Source organism: Eumetopias jubatus, unplaced genomic scaffold (genome assembly GCF_037043125.1).
Source record: "Eumetopias jubatus isolate StellerSeaLion01/CBP00866 unplaced genomic scaffold, mEumJub1_p1.0 scaffold_17, whole genome shotgun sequence".
Lineage (NCBI taxonomy): Eukaryota > Metazoa > Chordata > Mammalia > Carnivora > Otariidae > Eumetopias > Eumetopias jubatus.
In genome coordinates, this window is record NW_028274823.1 from 26,461,419 (window position 1) to 26,476,351 (window position 14,933).

General features: G+C 48.3%; 1 protein-coding gene across 2 annotated transcripts in view; it reads left to right on the forward strand.

The window, feature by feature from the left end:
* The first annotated feature begins 11,139 nt into the window (after positions 1 to 11,139).
* The window catches only part of SH3PXD2A (SH3 and PX domains 2A), a 227,836-nt gene continuing 224,042 nt past the window's right edge, over positions 11,140 to 14,933 (forward strand). For both annotated transcript variants that reach the window (XM_028098787.2, XM_028098789.2), the window contains exon 1: positions 11,140 to 11,211. In XM_028098787.2, coding sequence (XP_027954588.1) covers positions 11,140 to 11,211 — 72 coding nt within the window. The remainder of the gene's footprint in view (positions 11,212 to 14,933) is intronic.

Consider the following 14,933-nt stretch of genomic DNA (forward strand, 5'->3'; position numbering starts at 1 on the left):
TATTATGTATAGTATGATTTTTTATTTTTAACATTTATGTAAATGGTGTACTGTACATATCCTTCTGCGACATGCATTGTTTTCACTCACCAGAATCTTGTGGAGATTTATCCAGGCTGACTTGTTTAGTTTTATTTCATTCATTTTTAAGAAAACTGAGGTCTGTCTTAGTCAGTTCTGGCTACTATAATAAGAATTTCATAGGCCAAGTGGCTTAAACAACAGATGTTTATTTCTCATAGTTCTGGAGTCTGGTAAGTCTGAGATCAGAAGGCCACCATGGATGGGTTCTGGTGAGGACTCTCTTCCTGGTTTCTTCACACAGGTGGGAGGTGGGGTAGGGGAGGAGAGAGAGAGAGAAGAAACAAGCTCTCTTGTGTCTCTTTTTATAAAGGCACTAATCCCATCATGAGGGCTCCACCCTCCTGACCTAATTACCTCCCAAAGTCCCCATCTCCAAATACCATCACACTGGGGATTAGGGTTTCAACATAAGAACTTTTTTGGTGGGGTAGAGGTGGGGTACACAAACATTCAGTCCATAGCAAAGGTATAATATATATAACACTGAAGTACTCGACTCTAGTGCATGGCTTACAACTTCCACCCAGATCAAGATGAACACCATTGCCAGCACCCACAGTTCTTGTGACCCCTCCCAGTTTATACTTCTTAGTGGCAACCACTAATATGATCTCTAGCAGCAGAAATTAATTTTGGCTGTTTTGAACTTTATATAAATCAATTCATACAGTAGGTGCCCTTTGAGTCTTTTTTTTTTTTTTTAAGATTTTATTTATTTGAGAGAGAGAAAGAGCACAAGCCAGGGGGAGAGGCAGAGGGAGAAGCAGACTCCCCACTAAGCAGGGAGCCCGATGTAGGACTCGATCCTAGGCTGCTGGGATCGTGACCTGAGCTGAAGGCAGACGCTTAACCGACTGAGCCACCCAGGCGCCCTGGATCCGTCTTCTTTTGCTCAACATTGTGTCTGCAATCATCCAACGTGTTGTCCATAGCAGCTGTTTGTTCTTTGTCATGGGTATATAGTATCCTATTGTATGAATGTAACACCATTTATTGATCCACTCAGCTTTGGTGGATATCAGAGTGGCTTTAAGTTTTGAGTAATTATGAAAAATGCTGCTTAAATACTTTAGTTCCTTTTTTTTTTGGTGGACATATGCACTAATTTCTCTGGGATCTATACTAGGAGTGAATTATAGGGTCATAGTAGGGGCATACTATGCAGAGTTGAGTAGTTGTAAGAGATCATATGGCCCCAAAAAGTAAAAAATATTCACTACCGTTTAGTTAATGAAAACTTGTCATGTGTCAGGCATTGTTCTCACCCCAGGGGTGTATCATGATGAGAAAATAGACCAACATCCCTGTGCTTATAGAGCTGGCATTCTTATGTTTTAATAATATCATGACTTAATAATCAGACATCCTCTACATGATTTCTTGGCCATCCATTGGTGAGAGTTTTCTATTTTGTTTCTAAAAATCTGAACAGTGGCAATCCATCATGTGTTAAGCAGGTTAGACAAATAGCTAAGTTTTGGCCTGAAAGGGTGGGATTTTCCAAGGATCTGCTGGCACAAAAGGTCCAGTTCCTGCCACATTAAACAGCATCCTCCAAGTGGAAATTACAAATCCCTCCACATGAGCACCTCCCACCTCCTGGAATATTCTTGCAGTGGGCCTGTACAGGATGCTTTGCACTTAAAGACTGGGCTGGGCCAGCTCTGACCCCGGCCAGCAGACAGCCCTGTAAGTCAGCAGAGGTCACCCCCAGCTGCAAGGTCAATGTGCAGTACTCTATGGCCTAGAGCTATTTCCTTGGAAGGAATGATTGGTTTTAAGTTAAGTTCAAACTTCTAATATGCCTCCCAAGAAGTTAACTATCCAGAAAACTTCCTCCTCTCCCCTCCCCTAAGTTAAAAAAAGAGAGAGAACTTCAAAAAATAGGAAACATTTGACTCCATGAAAGTTAAAAAAGAAACTCTTAAAAATATCTTTTAAGAGTTTGAAGCTATATCCATGTAAGTTACTTTTACTCATAGGAAGTGTGTGAGTGACATTATTCAAGTATGAAAACCATGAAATAAAAGATGATTCAGAAAACATTGCTTTCAATTCATGTAATAACACCTTACTTTGAATGTAGAGGAAGAAGTGCACATGTAATAGAAAATTTATTTCTTCTAGACCTCTTTAAATAAATGCTGAACAAATATTTAAAAAATAGAGATCAGAAGGGGTCCCAAAGTCTTGGTTTTCCCTTGCCTATTTCATTGTTTCCTCCACCTAGACTGTGAACTCCACAAAGGAGGACATTCTTGTTTTCACTAAATTCCCATTTGTGGGGGTGCCTGGGTGGCTCAGTGGGTTGAGCATCTGCCTTCAGCTCGGATCATGATCCCAGGGTCCTGGGATGGAGCCCCGCTCATCAGGATCCCTGTTCAGCAGGGAGTCTGCTTCTCCCTCTCCCTCTCCCCCTGCTTGTGCTCTCTGACTCTCTCTCTGTCTCTGTCAAATGGATGGATAAAATAAAATAAAAAAATCCCATTTGTGGAATAAATACATGAACATGGTGCTCCCTCAGCACAATTCCTGGCACAGCACACACTAGGGGCTTACTAAACAACTGCTGAGAGGGGCGCCTGGGTGACTCAGTTGATTAAGCGACCAACTCTTGATTTCAGCTCAGGTCATGATCTCAGGGTTGTGAGATCCAGCCCCATGTTGGGCTCTGCGCTCAGCGCAGAGTCGGCTTGAGATGCTCTCTCCCTTTGCCCCTCTCCCCACTCACTCATGCTCTCTCTCTCTCAAATAAATAAAATCTTTAAAAAAATTACTGTAGGGGCACCTGGGTGGCTGTCGGTTAAATATCTGCCTTCAGCTCAGGTCATGATCCCAGAGTCCTGGGATCCAGCCCCACATCGGGCTCCCTGCTTCTCGGGGAGCCTGCTTCTCCCTCTGCCTCTGCCCCTCCCTCCCCCCTCATGCTCGCGCTCTTTCTCTCTCTCAAATAAATAAAATCTTAAAAAAAAATTGCTGCGATTACTATTGTTATTGTTACTATGATGATGATGGTGATGATGATGATGATGATGATAGCTAAAGGGAATTTTTGATATTGACTAGATCAGACCCCATATATTATAGACTAAAAAAAGTTAGAAAACTGAATAGCACCACCATCCCCCCAATTGTGCATTCCACCACCACCCTACAACTGTCCTTAGCACCTCTGTTTCCCTCATCCCTGACCAACATCACCAGAGGCCACTTTACCTCCAGCAGTTCCCCTCACTTCACCCCAACATCATCACCCTATTCCAGGCTGTTGTCACCTCTTGTACTGCCCTGCAGGATTTCCCGCAGTCCCCCTCATCCACTGGGCCCTTCACCAGGGGACTATAGTGATCCTTTTAAAATGCAAATTAAAAAAATATTATGACAGAAGGACATGTGCACTATAGAATTTTTAAATTTTTAAATAAATTAATTTTTAAAATTTAAGACTTTATATTCCCACCCCAGAGATGACCACCATTCGTACTTTAGTATATGTTTGCCCCACCTTGATAACATTTGTCACAATTATAATTTTACACTTATTTGTATGATTTTTAAAACAATGTATATCTTCCCTAAAGGTGATAAAATTCTCTGAGGATAAGGACTTCGGTCTGGTTTGCCCCACATGTAGCCCCAGTTCCTGGCAGAGTGGGTGAACGTGTTGATAACTTAAATATTCATTGAGTGAATAAATAAACAAGTGAAGTCCTTGAAAAAGTAAACAATAATTTAGTAGGTGTAATCTGGGGTGTGTGGGTCACTCACATCAGCCTTTTTTCTTAGAAGGTGGGTTGGCTCTCAAGAGAAATGTTTATAATACATGACTCCACCCCATGATAATTGATTGGGTCAGGGTGGACACATGACTGAAGCTGGGCCAATGAGATTGCATTTCCTAGGAACTGGGATCTGGACTAAGGAGGCAGCCAGTGGGTCCCAGGTGTGTCTGGAATTGAGGGACTGGTAGATGCTTGGGCACTGGGGGACTCTTGCTATGTGGGTGAAGAAGCAGAGAAAAACAGTCTGCAGATAGAGAAAAATAAAACAGAGCACACAGTGCTAAGCAGGGATGGGGAAAATGAGCATGTTCTCAAAGATTTGCTATTTCTTGGTTCTACTGAGATGCCCAATGTCTGTGGAGAAGGAGACCCCACTGTATATTGGAAATAAAACCCCTTCTTTTTTTTAGCTGGCCTAGCTCAATTTTTAGTACTTGTAAACCAGAGTCTTAACTAAGGTGGGCACTATTCATATAGTAAAGCAGTAGGAATAATCAAAGTGATCATAGTAATCTGCCTAGGGCAGGACCTTGTAGGCAGCCTGAATCCCTGCCAGATTCACCTAGGTGGGAAAACCCAAGAAAGCTTCCTGCTCTAGCCTGTGGGGGTAAGCAATGAATCAACTATGGGGATATCTTCTGCTTCAGACAGAGAAGGCAGGACATAAGCTGGAGTCAAATGTGACTTTCAGAGTTTTGAATCTTTCACCTGCAATAGACATATGGGTTCAAACAGGATGAAGAACAGTAATTTCTATGACATTTTTAAATACAGAACTGAAAAAAAGAAAAAAAAGAGGGTCAAACCAAAACCAGACTCATATTTTTGGTTATTTGTGGCTTCAGGCTATTTAAAGAAACTGCCTTTGAATTCCCCAAGGATTTTTTTTTTTTTTTTCTGTTCTTTTTGTCATCCAGTGGCCAACTTAGGGTTTGCTAGCTTCTGGAAAATCCAGGGGATTTTGAAAAAGAAAATCTTTGGTGGTTTATGGTTAAATGGAATTATGCAGATTGATCTTTTACACGAGACAATGCTGGTAACCCCCTACCAGGCAGGAATACATCTGAAGGCATATTCAGTAGCTGAGCTAGATGTACGAAACTGTCCACGCTCCCATCCCGAGGGTCTTAAAACACAATGCACTGGTTGGGGGACCAGATGTCTGGAGTTATAGAATAATACTTTTTTCTCTCTGTGACTCTAATTGTGTTCTTGTCCTCCTCGGCCATGCAAGTTATCAGATTTCCCTTTGGTATTCCAGGGGCTTGGTCATTTAATAAGGCTGGAACTTGGAAGTAATTCTACCAAAGAATTCTGCTGCCTATGAACCCTTACCAGAGTCAAGGCTAAGACGGGGAGACTGAGGCTCTCAATGACACCACGTAAAGAAGCCTGTTGAGATTGTGTTGATATTCTTACTGTGTTGGGAGACAGAGAGAAGGTGGCTTCTCCCACCTGACGGTTTGGCAAGCAGGAGGGGCCTGTTATTATGGCTGCAATTATTGAATAGTGGGGTTGAACAGATAGGGCAGTTCCAGCACCTCATCCTGATCCCATTCCATGGCAACCAAAGAGAGGTCAAGTCTGGCCAGCAATTTACCTTTCTCTGGAGAAAATGGAAGTTGGCCTCACTGTCTATTCCAAATTCAGGAGGATCTAACAATCCTTAATACACTCCCTGAACATAAGACTATTAGGGCTGATCTGAAACAGACAGAGGGACAGAAAAAGAAGGAAGAAAAGAAAGAGAGAGAGAAGCACGAACGCCCTGGATGCTCACAGTCTATAAATTGGCAGGTCATTCATGCCTGGCCAGAGGTCAGCTGAGGACTGAAAGGGATACCTTGGGGCCAGCTGCTGGAGTTAAAGGTGCTAAAACCACTTTGGCCAGGAGGGGGCCCCAAATTTCACTCAAATTTACACATCTCTGGGCAAGAGTCCACCTATACCTCATTTCACATAGTAGTTTTCCCACCGTCCTATGGCATAGAAGGGACCAGAGAGATCATCAGAGACCCAGAGAAGGAAAGTGACGTCAGTGTCACAAGGCTGGATTGTGGTCAAGCAGGACTAGAAGCCAGGTTGTGTAAGCCCTGCTCCAGAGCTCTGTTCAGCTCTTCTTAGACATCTTAGCACCTGCAGGTATCTGTTGAGAGGCCAGAAATTTAAAAAGATAACTGTTTCTTGAGTGCCTGGAATGTATAGAGCCTTGTGATGGATGGGAGGGCGGGGGTGGCAGGTGGCCAGGTGCTATGGTGGGGGCCGGGAGGAAAAGGGTGGTGCCAGAGTCTGTGTTCACAGTCCTCCAGACCTTCCCAGGTTTCTGACTGGTTTAGATGGCACCATCTAAGCACCACTAAGTTAAAGAGCAATAAAAAGATGTTGATACAGTAGCAGTTGGCTGTCACAGGGCAATGTATGATTAGTAGCCAAACGAGTGGTTAGCCATCGCCATAAACTTTCTGAAAAGGAGAGAGAGTGGTACTGTGCCTCGGTTTAGCATTTAACTGTTTTCAGGGCTTTCCTGTGTTTGGCTTCTTTGAGGCGGTCATGAAGACTACATGGGAAAGGAAGCAGGGTGGGCTCTGTGTACAGGGAGCTGAGGGGATTTCCAGGGAGACACTCAGGGTCCCTGCCCTTGAGAGATGTCCTGCCTTGCTGGGGGGTCCAGGCAGCCATGTGATGCTTGTGTGAATGGAGAATTGGAATGAGGGACTCGGGGTTTAAGGGGGAGCAACAGTCTGGATCTGCAGATGTTCGTCAGTGCACTGAGTGTGTGCTCTTTCAATGAACTCTTCTTGCCTGTGAATAGGCTCCTAAGCATGCGGGGTGGGCTGGGGAGAGAAAGACTACTGGGCTGGGACTACCTGGCTCTGTGGCATCGGATGACTTGCTTAGCCTTCTCTCTGTCTCAGCTTGCTCCTCTGTAAACTTAGAGGAATAAATAACTACTTGGATCCCTTCCAGTTCGAAGATTCTTTGTTCTAAGCATCTTAGATGATCTGTTCTTGAAAAATCAGATTTTCAGCTGTCTGTCAGGTTGCATCTTTCTTTTGAGTCTTCTTTCCCTTATTTATCCTAAACTTTAACTTTTATTTTATTTATGTTTATGATTATATTGTATCATTCGAACGCACACGATGTCCTTGGATTGAAGTCATCCCCAGTTCGTAGATGCAAAATAGGGGTTTACCTACTCTTCTCCAGCACTAGCTCCTTGAGCAGATGTTTTCAACACAGACCAACCAATGTACCTACTGTGTGCCAGGCATGCTGGGGTGTTGAAAAGGGGAGACACAGTCCCCTCTCCGGGGGGCCTTTGGCCGGTCTCAGTCATTTCTTTTTTTTTTTTAAGTTTTATTTATTTATTTATTTGAGAGAGAGAATGAGATAGAGAGAGAGAGAGCATGAGGGGGGGAGGGCAGAGGGAGAAGCAGACGCCCCGCTGAGCAGGGAGCCCGATGCGGGACTCGATCCCGGGACTCCAGGATCATGACCTGAGCCGAAGGCAGTCGCTTAACCACCTGAGCCACCCAGGCGCCCCGGTCTCAGTCATTTCTGGGGAGTGCCAGGCACTCAGGAAAAGTGTGCTGCACAGAAAGAAATGCCTAAAGCGCTCTCAGGAGAAAGATCTGTGTGAGGTTGAAATGACCCTAGCAAGAAGGGAGAACTGTACCATTTTACACCCACAGCCTCTTGAACATACGGCTCCAGGAGGGAAGAGATCCCCCCCGCGTCCCCCCCAGATCTAAATTACTTCTGCCCAACTAATAATGCCCAAAGACTTTGGCACCATGGAGTTGGGGTGGGTGCTGCCACTCAGTCACTCCCTTTAACTGAGGTAATTCGGGAGCACAGAGGGAAGCTGGCAGTACTCAAGTTGTGTGTCAAGACCGTGAATTTCAGGCAACCCTCTCGGGTCCCCTCCCTCTTCAGGAGCTTTGTACTATCACTCAATAAACTTTACTACCACTCAATAAGCTTTGCTTTGCTGCCCACCAAAAAATAAATAAATAAATAAATAAGACCTGAATTTAAGAGATGTCAGATTGTCTGGCGTCTCAGGCTGGGAAAAACCAATGCCTTGTAGGCCAGCACTGAGTCACTAGAACAGTGGAGGAGCATGGAGCCTTAGGTCTGTCCTCCTTGTGCTTAGTTAGAGTCATGTTCAGTGTGGATCCTAGTCTAGAGGAAGGAACGCAAATGGGAAGCCACTGGTGCCTTTTAGGTGAGCCCACTACTCTGACTCAAAAGGAGACCTAGGGCAAGCCAACCCCTCTCCTCTTCTTTCCCTCCAACAGCTGAACACCAGCTCTCCTCACCAGGGGCTTCTCAGACTTACTTAGCACTTCCAGAATGCCTTGAGGTCCACAGAGGAAGAGTGGCTGGGTGCCATTATGAATTCTTCTACAGTGAACCCACAGTCTGTCTTGATTCATCATCACAGGCCCTCCCAGATTCCTAGCTACCAGCCCTCCCCTTGAGGGGAGCTCAGTGCTGAGGGCCTATCACACATGTACCTCCCACCCCCATGGGGAACAAGTGTTGCTCAGAGCAAGTGACCCCTTTTCTCCTCTCCTTCCCATCACTGAGCATCACTGCCAGATCACCTTCTCCCAGGATGCTTGCCCCAGCATCCACCAGGGTTTCCAGCGTCTCTGCTAGAGAAGCCCTGGGCCTAATGTCAAGATCACTCACTGCCTGGACATCCCACACTCATTCCTCTCTCGATTTCCTTCTCCTGTGCCTTGCCCCCTTCCTTCACCCTTCCACGTGGTAGACACTGCCCTCTTCCTCTGCTGGCCTCTAGCTGGTTTGGGCTTCAGGTTACACATGTTACTTCTCCTCACTCCATCTTTTCTTTCTCCCCCTGATCGTTTGCTCAACAGATTCTCATACAGTGACGACAAGGCACCATGCTTGGCTCTCTGAAGAGTGCCAAGGAGGATAAGATAGCTTACAGCTAGTCCCTAGTCATGAGGTGCTTTCAGAGGAAATGAAGTCTGTTATGGACAAATACACACATGTCAGGACAGCTCAGGGCAAGGGCTGCTGGCCCAGAAGAGTTCCGAGGAGGCAGAGTATTCCAAGGTGTTTCAAACTGTGCATCCTCCAGGGCCCAGCACAGGGACAGCCTCCTCCATGAAGCTCCCCTTGACTGCTCCGAGCCTCCGTTTTCTGGAGTCCTAATGCACATTTTATTAGATACTGACTTAATAATATCCCTGTTTCTCAACTGGATTCCCCGCTCTGAGGGACGGGATAAGCATTTGTCAATTGGATTCAGTTTTCAGTTCCACAAACATTAATTGAATTCTCTCACTCTCTCTTCTGTCTCTTAATGTCTTATGAACTAGCACAGAAGAGGTGCTTAGTCGATGCATTATTTATTTTTGAAATGTCAAAAGCCATACCAGGTAATTATGAAAAACAAAGAACTCAAAACTATGCCCACAGGAGTTACTATTGCTCAGAGTTTGAAGTATATGGAGGAAGGAATCTTAAAAGACCATTTAGTTCAGGACCCACATTTGACAAATGAGAACCTTAAGGTGACTCTAATACCTGTGGCATTAAATTAAATGATTTGCTCAAGGTCAAATATTTAGATAGTGGCGTCCCTTGGTGTTCTAGCATCCTTTATCAAGAAGGATGAATAGTGGGGTACTCTGTACGGAGCAGATGTGTGAATAATCTTAGATTGGTACGTGGGTTCTGACAGTGCAGGGAAGAAACTGTTAATACAATAAGGTCATAAAACTCTTTGTCCCCATTTCAGATGTTTTTACATTGGTCCATGGTCACAAAGCTTTATTGTGTTTGTGAAACAATAGAATTAATTGTGAAAGCACTACCTCTTTAAATATTTGAAACTAGAATGAAAAAGAATAGATGAAATAGACTGGGAGGGGGTGTAAATTCAATTAGATAGTAATTGTGTTCCAAGTCCCTGGATGGACAAGTGGCCACAAGTCAGTTTTCCAGACCAGAGGGAGAAGTGGTGAGAAATCCAGAGCCTGGGGCCAATGATGAACAGGGGTGTAGTGTGGGGGGGCCAATCTAGTGGATTTTCCCACCATTGGGTGGTCCCTTCCCTCTTCCCCCACCAGGGGAGGGTGTCAGGGGAGTCCCAGGCTTAAGGCGGTGGTGTTATGCAGCGTCTTGTAACCTCACTGGTAAATGATGTCACAGGTTAGTTACACGGGCCCAGATCGATGGACGAGTCAGGCAGGCAGTGGATCGATCACATTTCCGGGGAGAATTCACCCTTTGTGACCCGCAGGGGGGCAGGTGGTTTATCAAAAGAGGCTCTGGTTTGAAGGATTTAATGCCGGCCCTTTCCCCATTCCCGTCTCCTCCTCGGGGAGCCTGGGCAGTAACAGCGGGGTAATAAACTACTTTTCATTACAAGGATCTGGGGATATGAGTGGGAGGGGGACGTAAAGGTGGGGACAAAAAGGCACAAATCCGCTCCAAGACGGAAAGCCAGGACGGGGGCGCGCTGGGTTCACTTCCCCCCGCCCCTCCTCCCTCCGAAGCCACCTCGAGTTTCTGTGCTGGGCGAAGTAGCCCTGCGCCCTGCCAGGCCGCGGGCTGCGCTCTGCGCTGGGTGGGGGCGCGCCGGCGCACCCTGGCCTCCCCGGCAGGGCTGCAGCCCCCTCCCCGCCGCCCCGAGCCCCTCCCCCGGGCCTGGAGCCCCTCCCCGCGCTCTTCCCCTCTTTCCCCTCCCCTCCCTTCCCTTCCCTGCCGGCCGGGCCCTGCCTCCGCCTCCTGCGCCCACAGCCTCCGCCAGCGCCGAGCCCCCCGGAGCCGGAGCGCGGTGAAGGGGCGCCGCCAGCCCTTCCCCAGCGCGCTGACAGCAGGCTCCGGGGCCCCCGCCCCGTCCCCTCGCCGGCGGGACACACCCCCGCCCCTCCTCCGCTCCGCCAGTTCCCGCCGGACCCACGGGGCGGCGGACGGCGGAGAGAGCGGGCGGGCGAGGCGGAGAGCGGCGGCGGCGGCGGCGGCGGCTGCGGCGGCGGCGGCGCGGGAGGGAAGGGGCGCGCGGCAGGCCCATTGGGAGCCGCCCGGGGCGCACGGAGCCCGCGTACCCTCCCGGACCGTCCCCGCCCCGGGGCCGTACCTGTGAGCGCCGGGACCCCGGGCAGCGGCGCGCCGGGCCGGAGTGGCGGGTGGCCCCGGGACCCGGGAAGCGGGACAAGAAGCGGGAGCCCGACCGGGATGAGAAGGTGACGCCGCTGGAGGGCGCCACTCGCTTTGTGGGGGGGGGAAGATGCTGGCCTACTGCGTGCAAGATGCCACGGTGGTGGACGTGGAGAAGCGGAGGAACCCCTCCAAGCACTACGTGAGTACTGACCCTACCGAACCCTGCGGGGGGTTGGCCAGAGACCCCCCCCGGAGGACACCCCCCCCGGAGGGCCCCTTGCCCCACCCGCTAAGTCCCGGAGCTGAGTGCCCACAGGGCAGCCCTTGGCTGTGGAGTTCCTTCGCAGGGCTGTGATCTCCAGGGAAGCCTTCTCTGTCCTTTCTCCACTCCCCCCGCCCCCCGTTTTCTTTTTTTGGCATTGGAATTGGCAAGTGGCTGCCCTTGTCTGTTACAACGGTGAAGTCATCTGTCCGCCCGAGCTTTGATGGATGGTGGGGGGAGCTTTCGTCAAACCCTCGCTGAGAAGCTCCGTTGGGAAAGAGCATCTCCCTGGCCCTCCCTGGGGGCTTGAGTCGCTCAAGCTGACACGGACCGCGATGCTTTCAGAGGCTCGCCCAGGGGAAGGACGCCTCGCGCTGTGCTCCCACGTTTGCCCTGGGCTCTGCCTCCCTAGGCCTGGGTCTGCGGGCCGAAGCCGCCGCGCCCCCTGCCCCACCTCCACCCTCAGCCCCGAGCTTTGGTTTCCTTGTTAAAGTCATTGTGTCCGTCGGTGTGAGGAGAATTGTGGCTTTTCCTTTTATCCCTTCTCTGGACGTGACCCTTAACCGGGTTCATTTCCTCTTAAGTGATGCTCCGTCTCCAGACACGAGGAGGCAAATGTTTGCTGTGGTCTCCAAGGAACGGCCGGCTGCCCCTCCCCCTTCCTTCCCCACAATTAATGAGAAGGGGCTAAGGTTGATTGAGCTGAGCTCCGGGGTCTGTGTACCTCGTCCCCCTTTCATCTCAGCCGGTCCTGTCTTCCCATCCTTCGCACCTTAGGAAGTAAACATGGTGTCCTTAATGGCTGAGGACGCCTGTCTGAACCGCTTTGCTCCTGTACTTGAGATAGAAGAGCCAGCCGGGCACCCAAAGCAGAAGGACTGCATCTTATTTGCAAATTAGGCACTTAAAGGAGTATTTAGAATGCTCAAAGCATTAATTTAAACAAAACAGCTTGTAGGTTGCTGCCCTAGGCTGCACATTGATCTCTGAGAAATGCCTTTCATTTTCCTGTTTGAAGAGGACTGGGGTTTGTGCCAATGTCAGCCTCAGGCTACTCTTCTGTCTTTATCACCAGTAGCTCTGAACTTTGGGTTTGTTTTTTGTTTTGTTTGCTTTGTTTTTTTGGAGTGGAGTAAATGGGCCTGGGCTCAGATTGGAGAGGAGGTAAGCTAAGGAGTCTGGTTCCTGGACCAGACAGAGAGGTGGGTGCCCATGGGAGAGTTGTTCCTTTTGTGTTATCTGGCTCAGCAAGCAAGCATCTTCAATTCAAGAAAGCTGCCATTTCAAGAAAGCTCCTTTTGGAGGACTCGGGGCATTGTATGGTCACCCTACTCCAGGTACAGATGTGCCTTTGCACATCCCAGCACTTAGTATCAAGTCGGCCTTCCTAACCGTTTTTCTCAAATGTCACAAGCTAAGTTTTCGCGGTTCTGTTTTCTAGTTCTCAGTTAAGCCTGGCCCTACGTTCAACAGATGGCACTCTCTGCTCTGGGACCCAGGCAGCTGCTTTCTCCCTGCTCTTGATTTTAGGTGAAACTTCACATCTTAGCTCTGACCAGTGATGCCTGAGATTACAAGGTAGGGTACGCTGGCAACAAGCCAGAAATGTTGCTAAAGCAACTGGGAACCCACCACAGACAGTACTGAAAGGTGGTTAGCTGTGGGGCTCTGAGGCAGAGGGTCTTGTTCAAAGCCTGGATCAGCCACTAACTAGCTTTGTGACTTTGGGCGGGTTATTTAACCTCTGAGGGATTCAGGGTTCCTCATTTTCAAAGTGAGGATGATAATAGTACCTATGTCATAGGGTTGTCTGGAGAATTAAATGAGATCATCCATGAAAAGCACTTAGCACAGTTCCTGGCATATAACAAGCACTCACTAAATGGTAGCTTATTGTTGGTGAGATTCTGACTAAGAAAGCACTTTTGAAAAGCAGCTATTAATGGTCTGGCAAAAAAGAAAGAAAGATTTTGGGTTTTAAGATTGATAATAACTTGTTCTATGTGAGAAACACAAAAGAAGTCCTGTCTAATTCCCTTGAAATGATCATTTCCTCCCTTTTTGTGGACAGTGTTTCCCAGGACATCTCTGCTTCCCATGTAAGAATCGACATTATGTTTGGGGCAGGGAGTGATGTCACTGAACAGCTGGGGCCATACAGAGCTCTAAACTAAAGTTGTGGAAAACAATTAAAGGAGAAAGTGTTACATGTTGTGGAATTGTGGAGCTGGCAGGACTCCTCAGGCTCAACCCCTCATTTTACAGATGGGGAAACTGAAAACCAGCAGGGGTAAAGTCACTTGCAACACAGCTCTTAATAGCACCTGGGTTTGCCTGGCATTTTGCCCATGGTGTGGGTTTTGTTCATCCAAGTACCCTAAGTCTGGTTGGAGTTGACTAGGTGATCTGGTGGATATCTGGTGATCATCAGAGGTTCCTACATATTTGGGGCATCAATGGGACATAATATAAGGAGAGGGGGCCCCATAATAGAAAGTGTCAGCGGGGCTCAGAGGGGCAGGAGGAGCAGGTTGGGGGAGCTTGTGCCTCTGAAGCTTAGGATCTCCGCCTCTCTTGGCCCTTGCACAATGGACACCACACACCAGAAGGTCAAGTGTTCTGGGTAAGGTACTCTGGTGCACCCAAGTCACAGATGTTCTGGAAGCCCTCTGTGCTGGAGAAGCATGCCCCCTTCCCGCCTCTCCTCCACTGACGGTGAATTCTTAGTCTGTGGTTTGGCAAACTGCAGAGCAGAGAGGTTTTATGGGATGTGCACGTTAGCTAGAGCTGGCTGATGGGAGGCCTGGGGCCCAAGCAGGAGGGGCTCTGCTGGCTCCAGAACACTGGGAACACACTGAGAACTTTTTCTCAGGACATCCAGCAAAGGATGTGCTTGTCTCCAGGACGAGGGGAGCTGCCTGAACACCAAGGGTCTGTTTATGAAAGACGGGCAAGTGGCTTCTATCATTTGGATGGTGCTGTCAGCCCTTGCTTCCTTCCTCTCTGCCAAGCCCCTGCTTGGATGGGGTTTGGGGAAAGTGGGCACCTGCTGCTTAGGCCAGGCTTCCTGGCCTGGAGTTGGGTTCCTCTCTTAGCTTTTACGAGCTGTGCCTGGCTGGGGAGACCTTAGGTAAAGTGGCTTTGGCCTCAGGCTACTTGTCTCTCAAATGGTCCTGATATGCTGGATGCAACCTGCAGATAACTTCCGTTTCAAAGTCTTCCATAAGGCTACTAGTGCAGGTTTACCATAATTCTTTGCACTCACATGCGTGTCACTCACATGCGTGTGTAGGCGTATGTCGAGTCCTTTGGTGGTGGAGAGAAGTTCGTTTCTCTAGAACAAACAGATGGTTTGTTTTGATTTGGGAGGCATTGTGCTTTTAGAGTGGTTTCCTTTCCTGATTATTTCAGACAAGTATCAGTCATGAATGTTCTGATCCTCTACAGGACTCTTTTTTTTTTTTTTTTTCCCCTCTACAGGACTCTTTAGGGAATGTAAATAATAGCCAGTGTTAGTAGTTACTACAGCTGGTGGTGCCACACGCTTAACATGTGTGAATTCGTGTGATTCTGACAGTTCATTGAATGTACCCTAATGTACTCTAACCCAGGGTAGGTTCTTTGAGTCCTTTAGACAGAAGGGTGAACTTGGAGAGGTT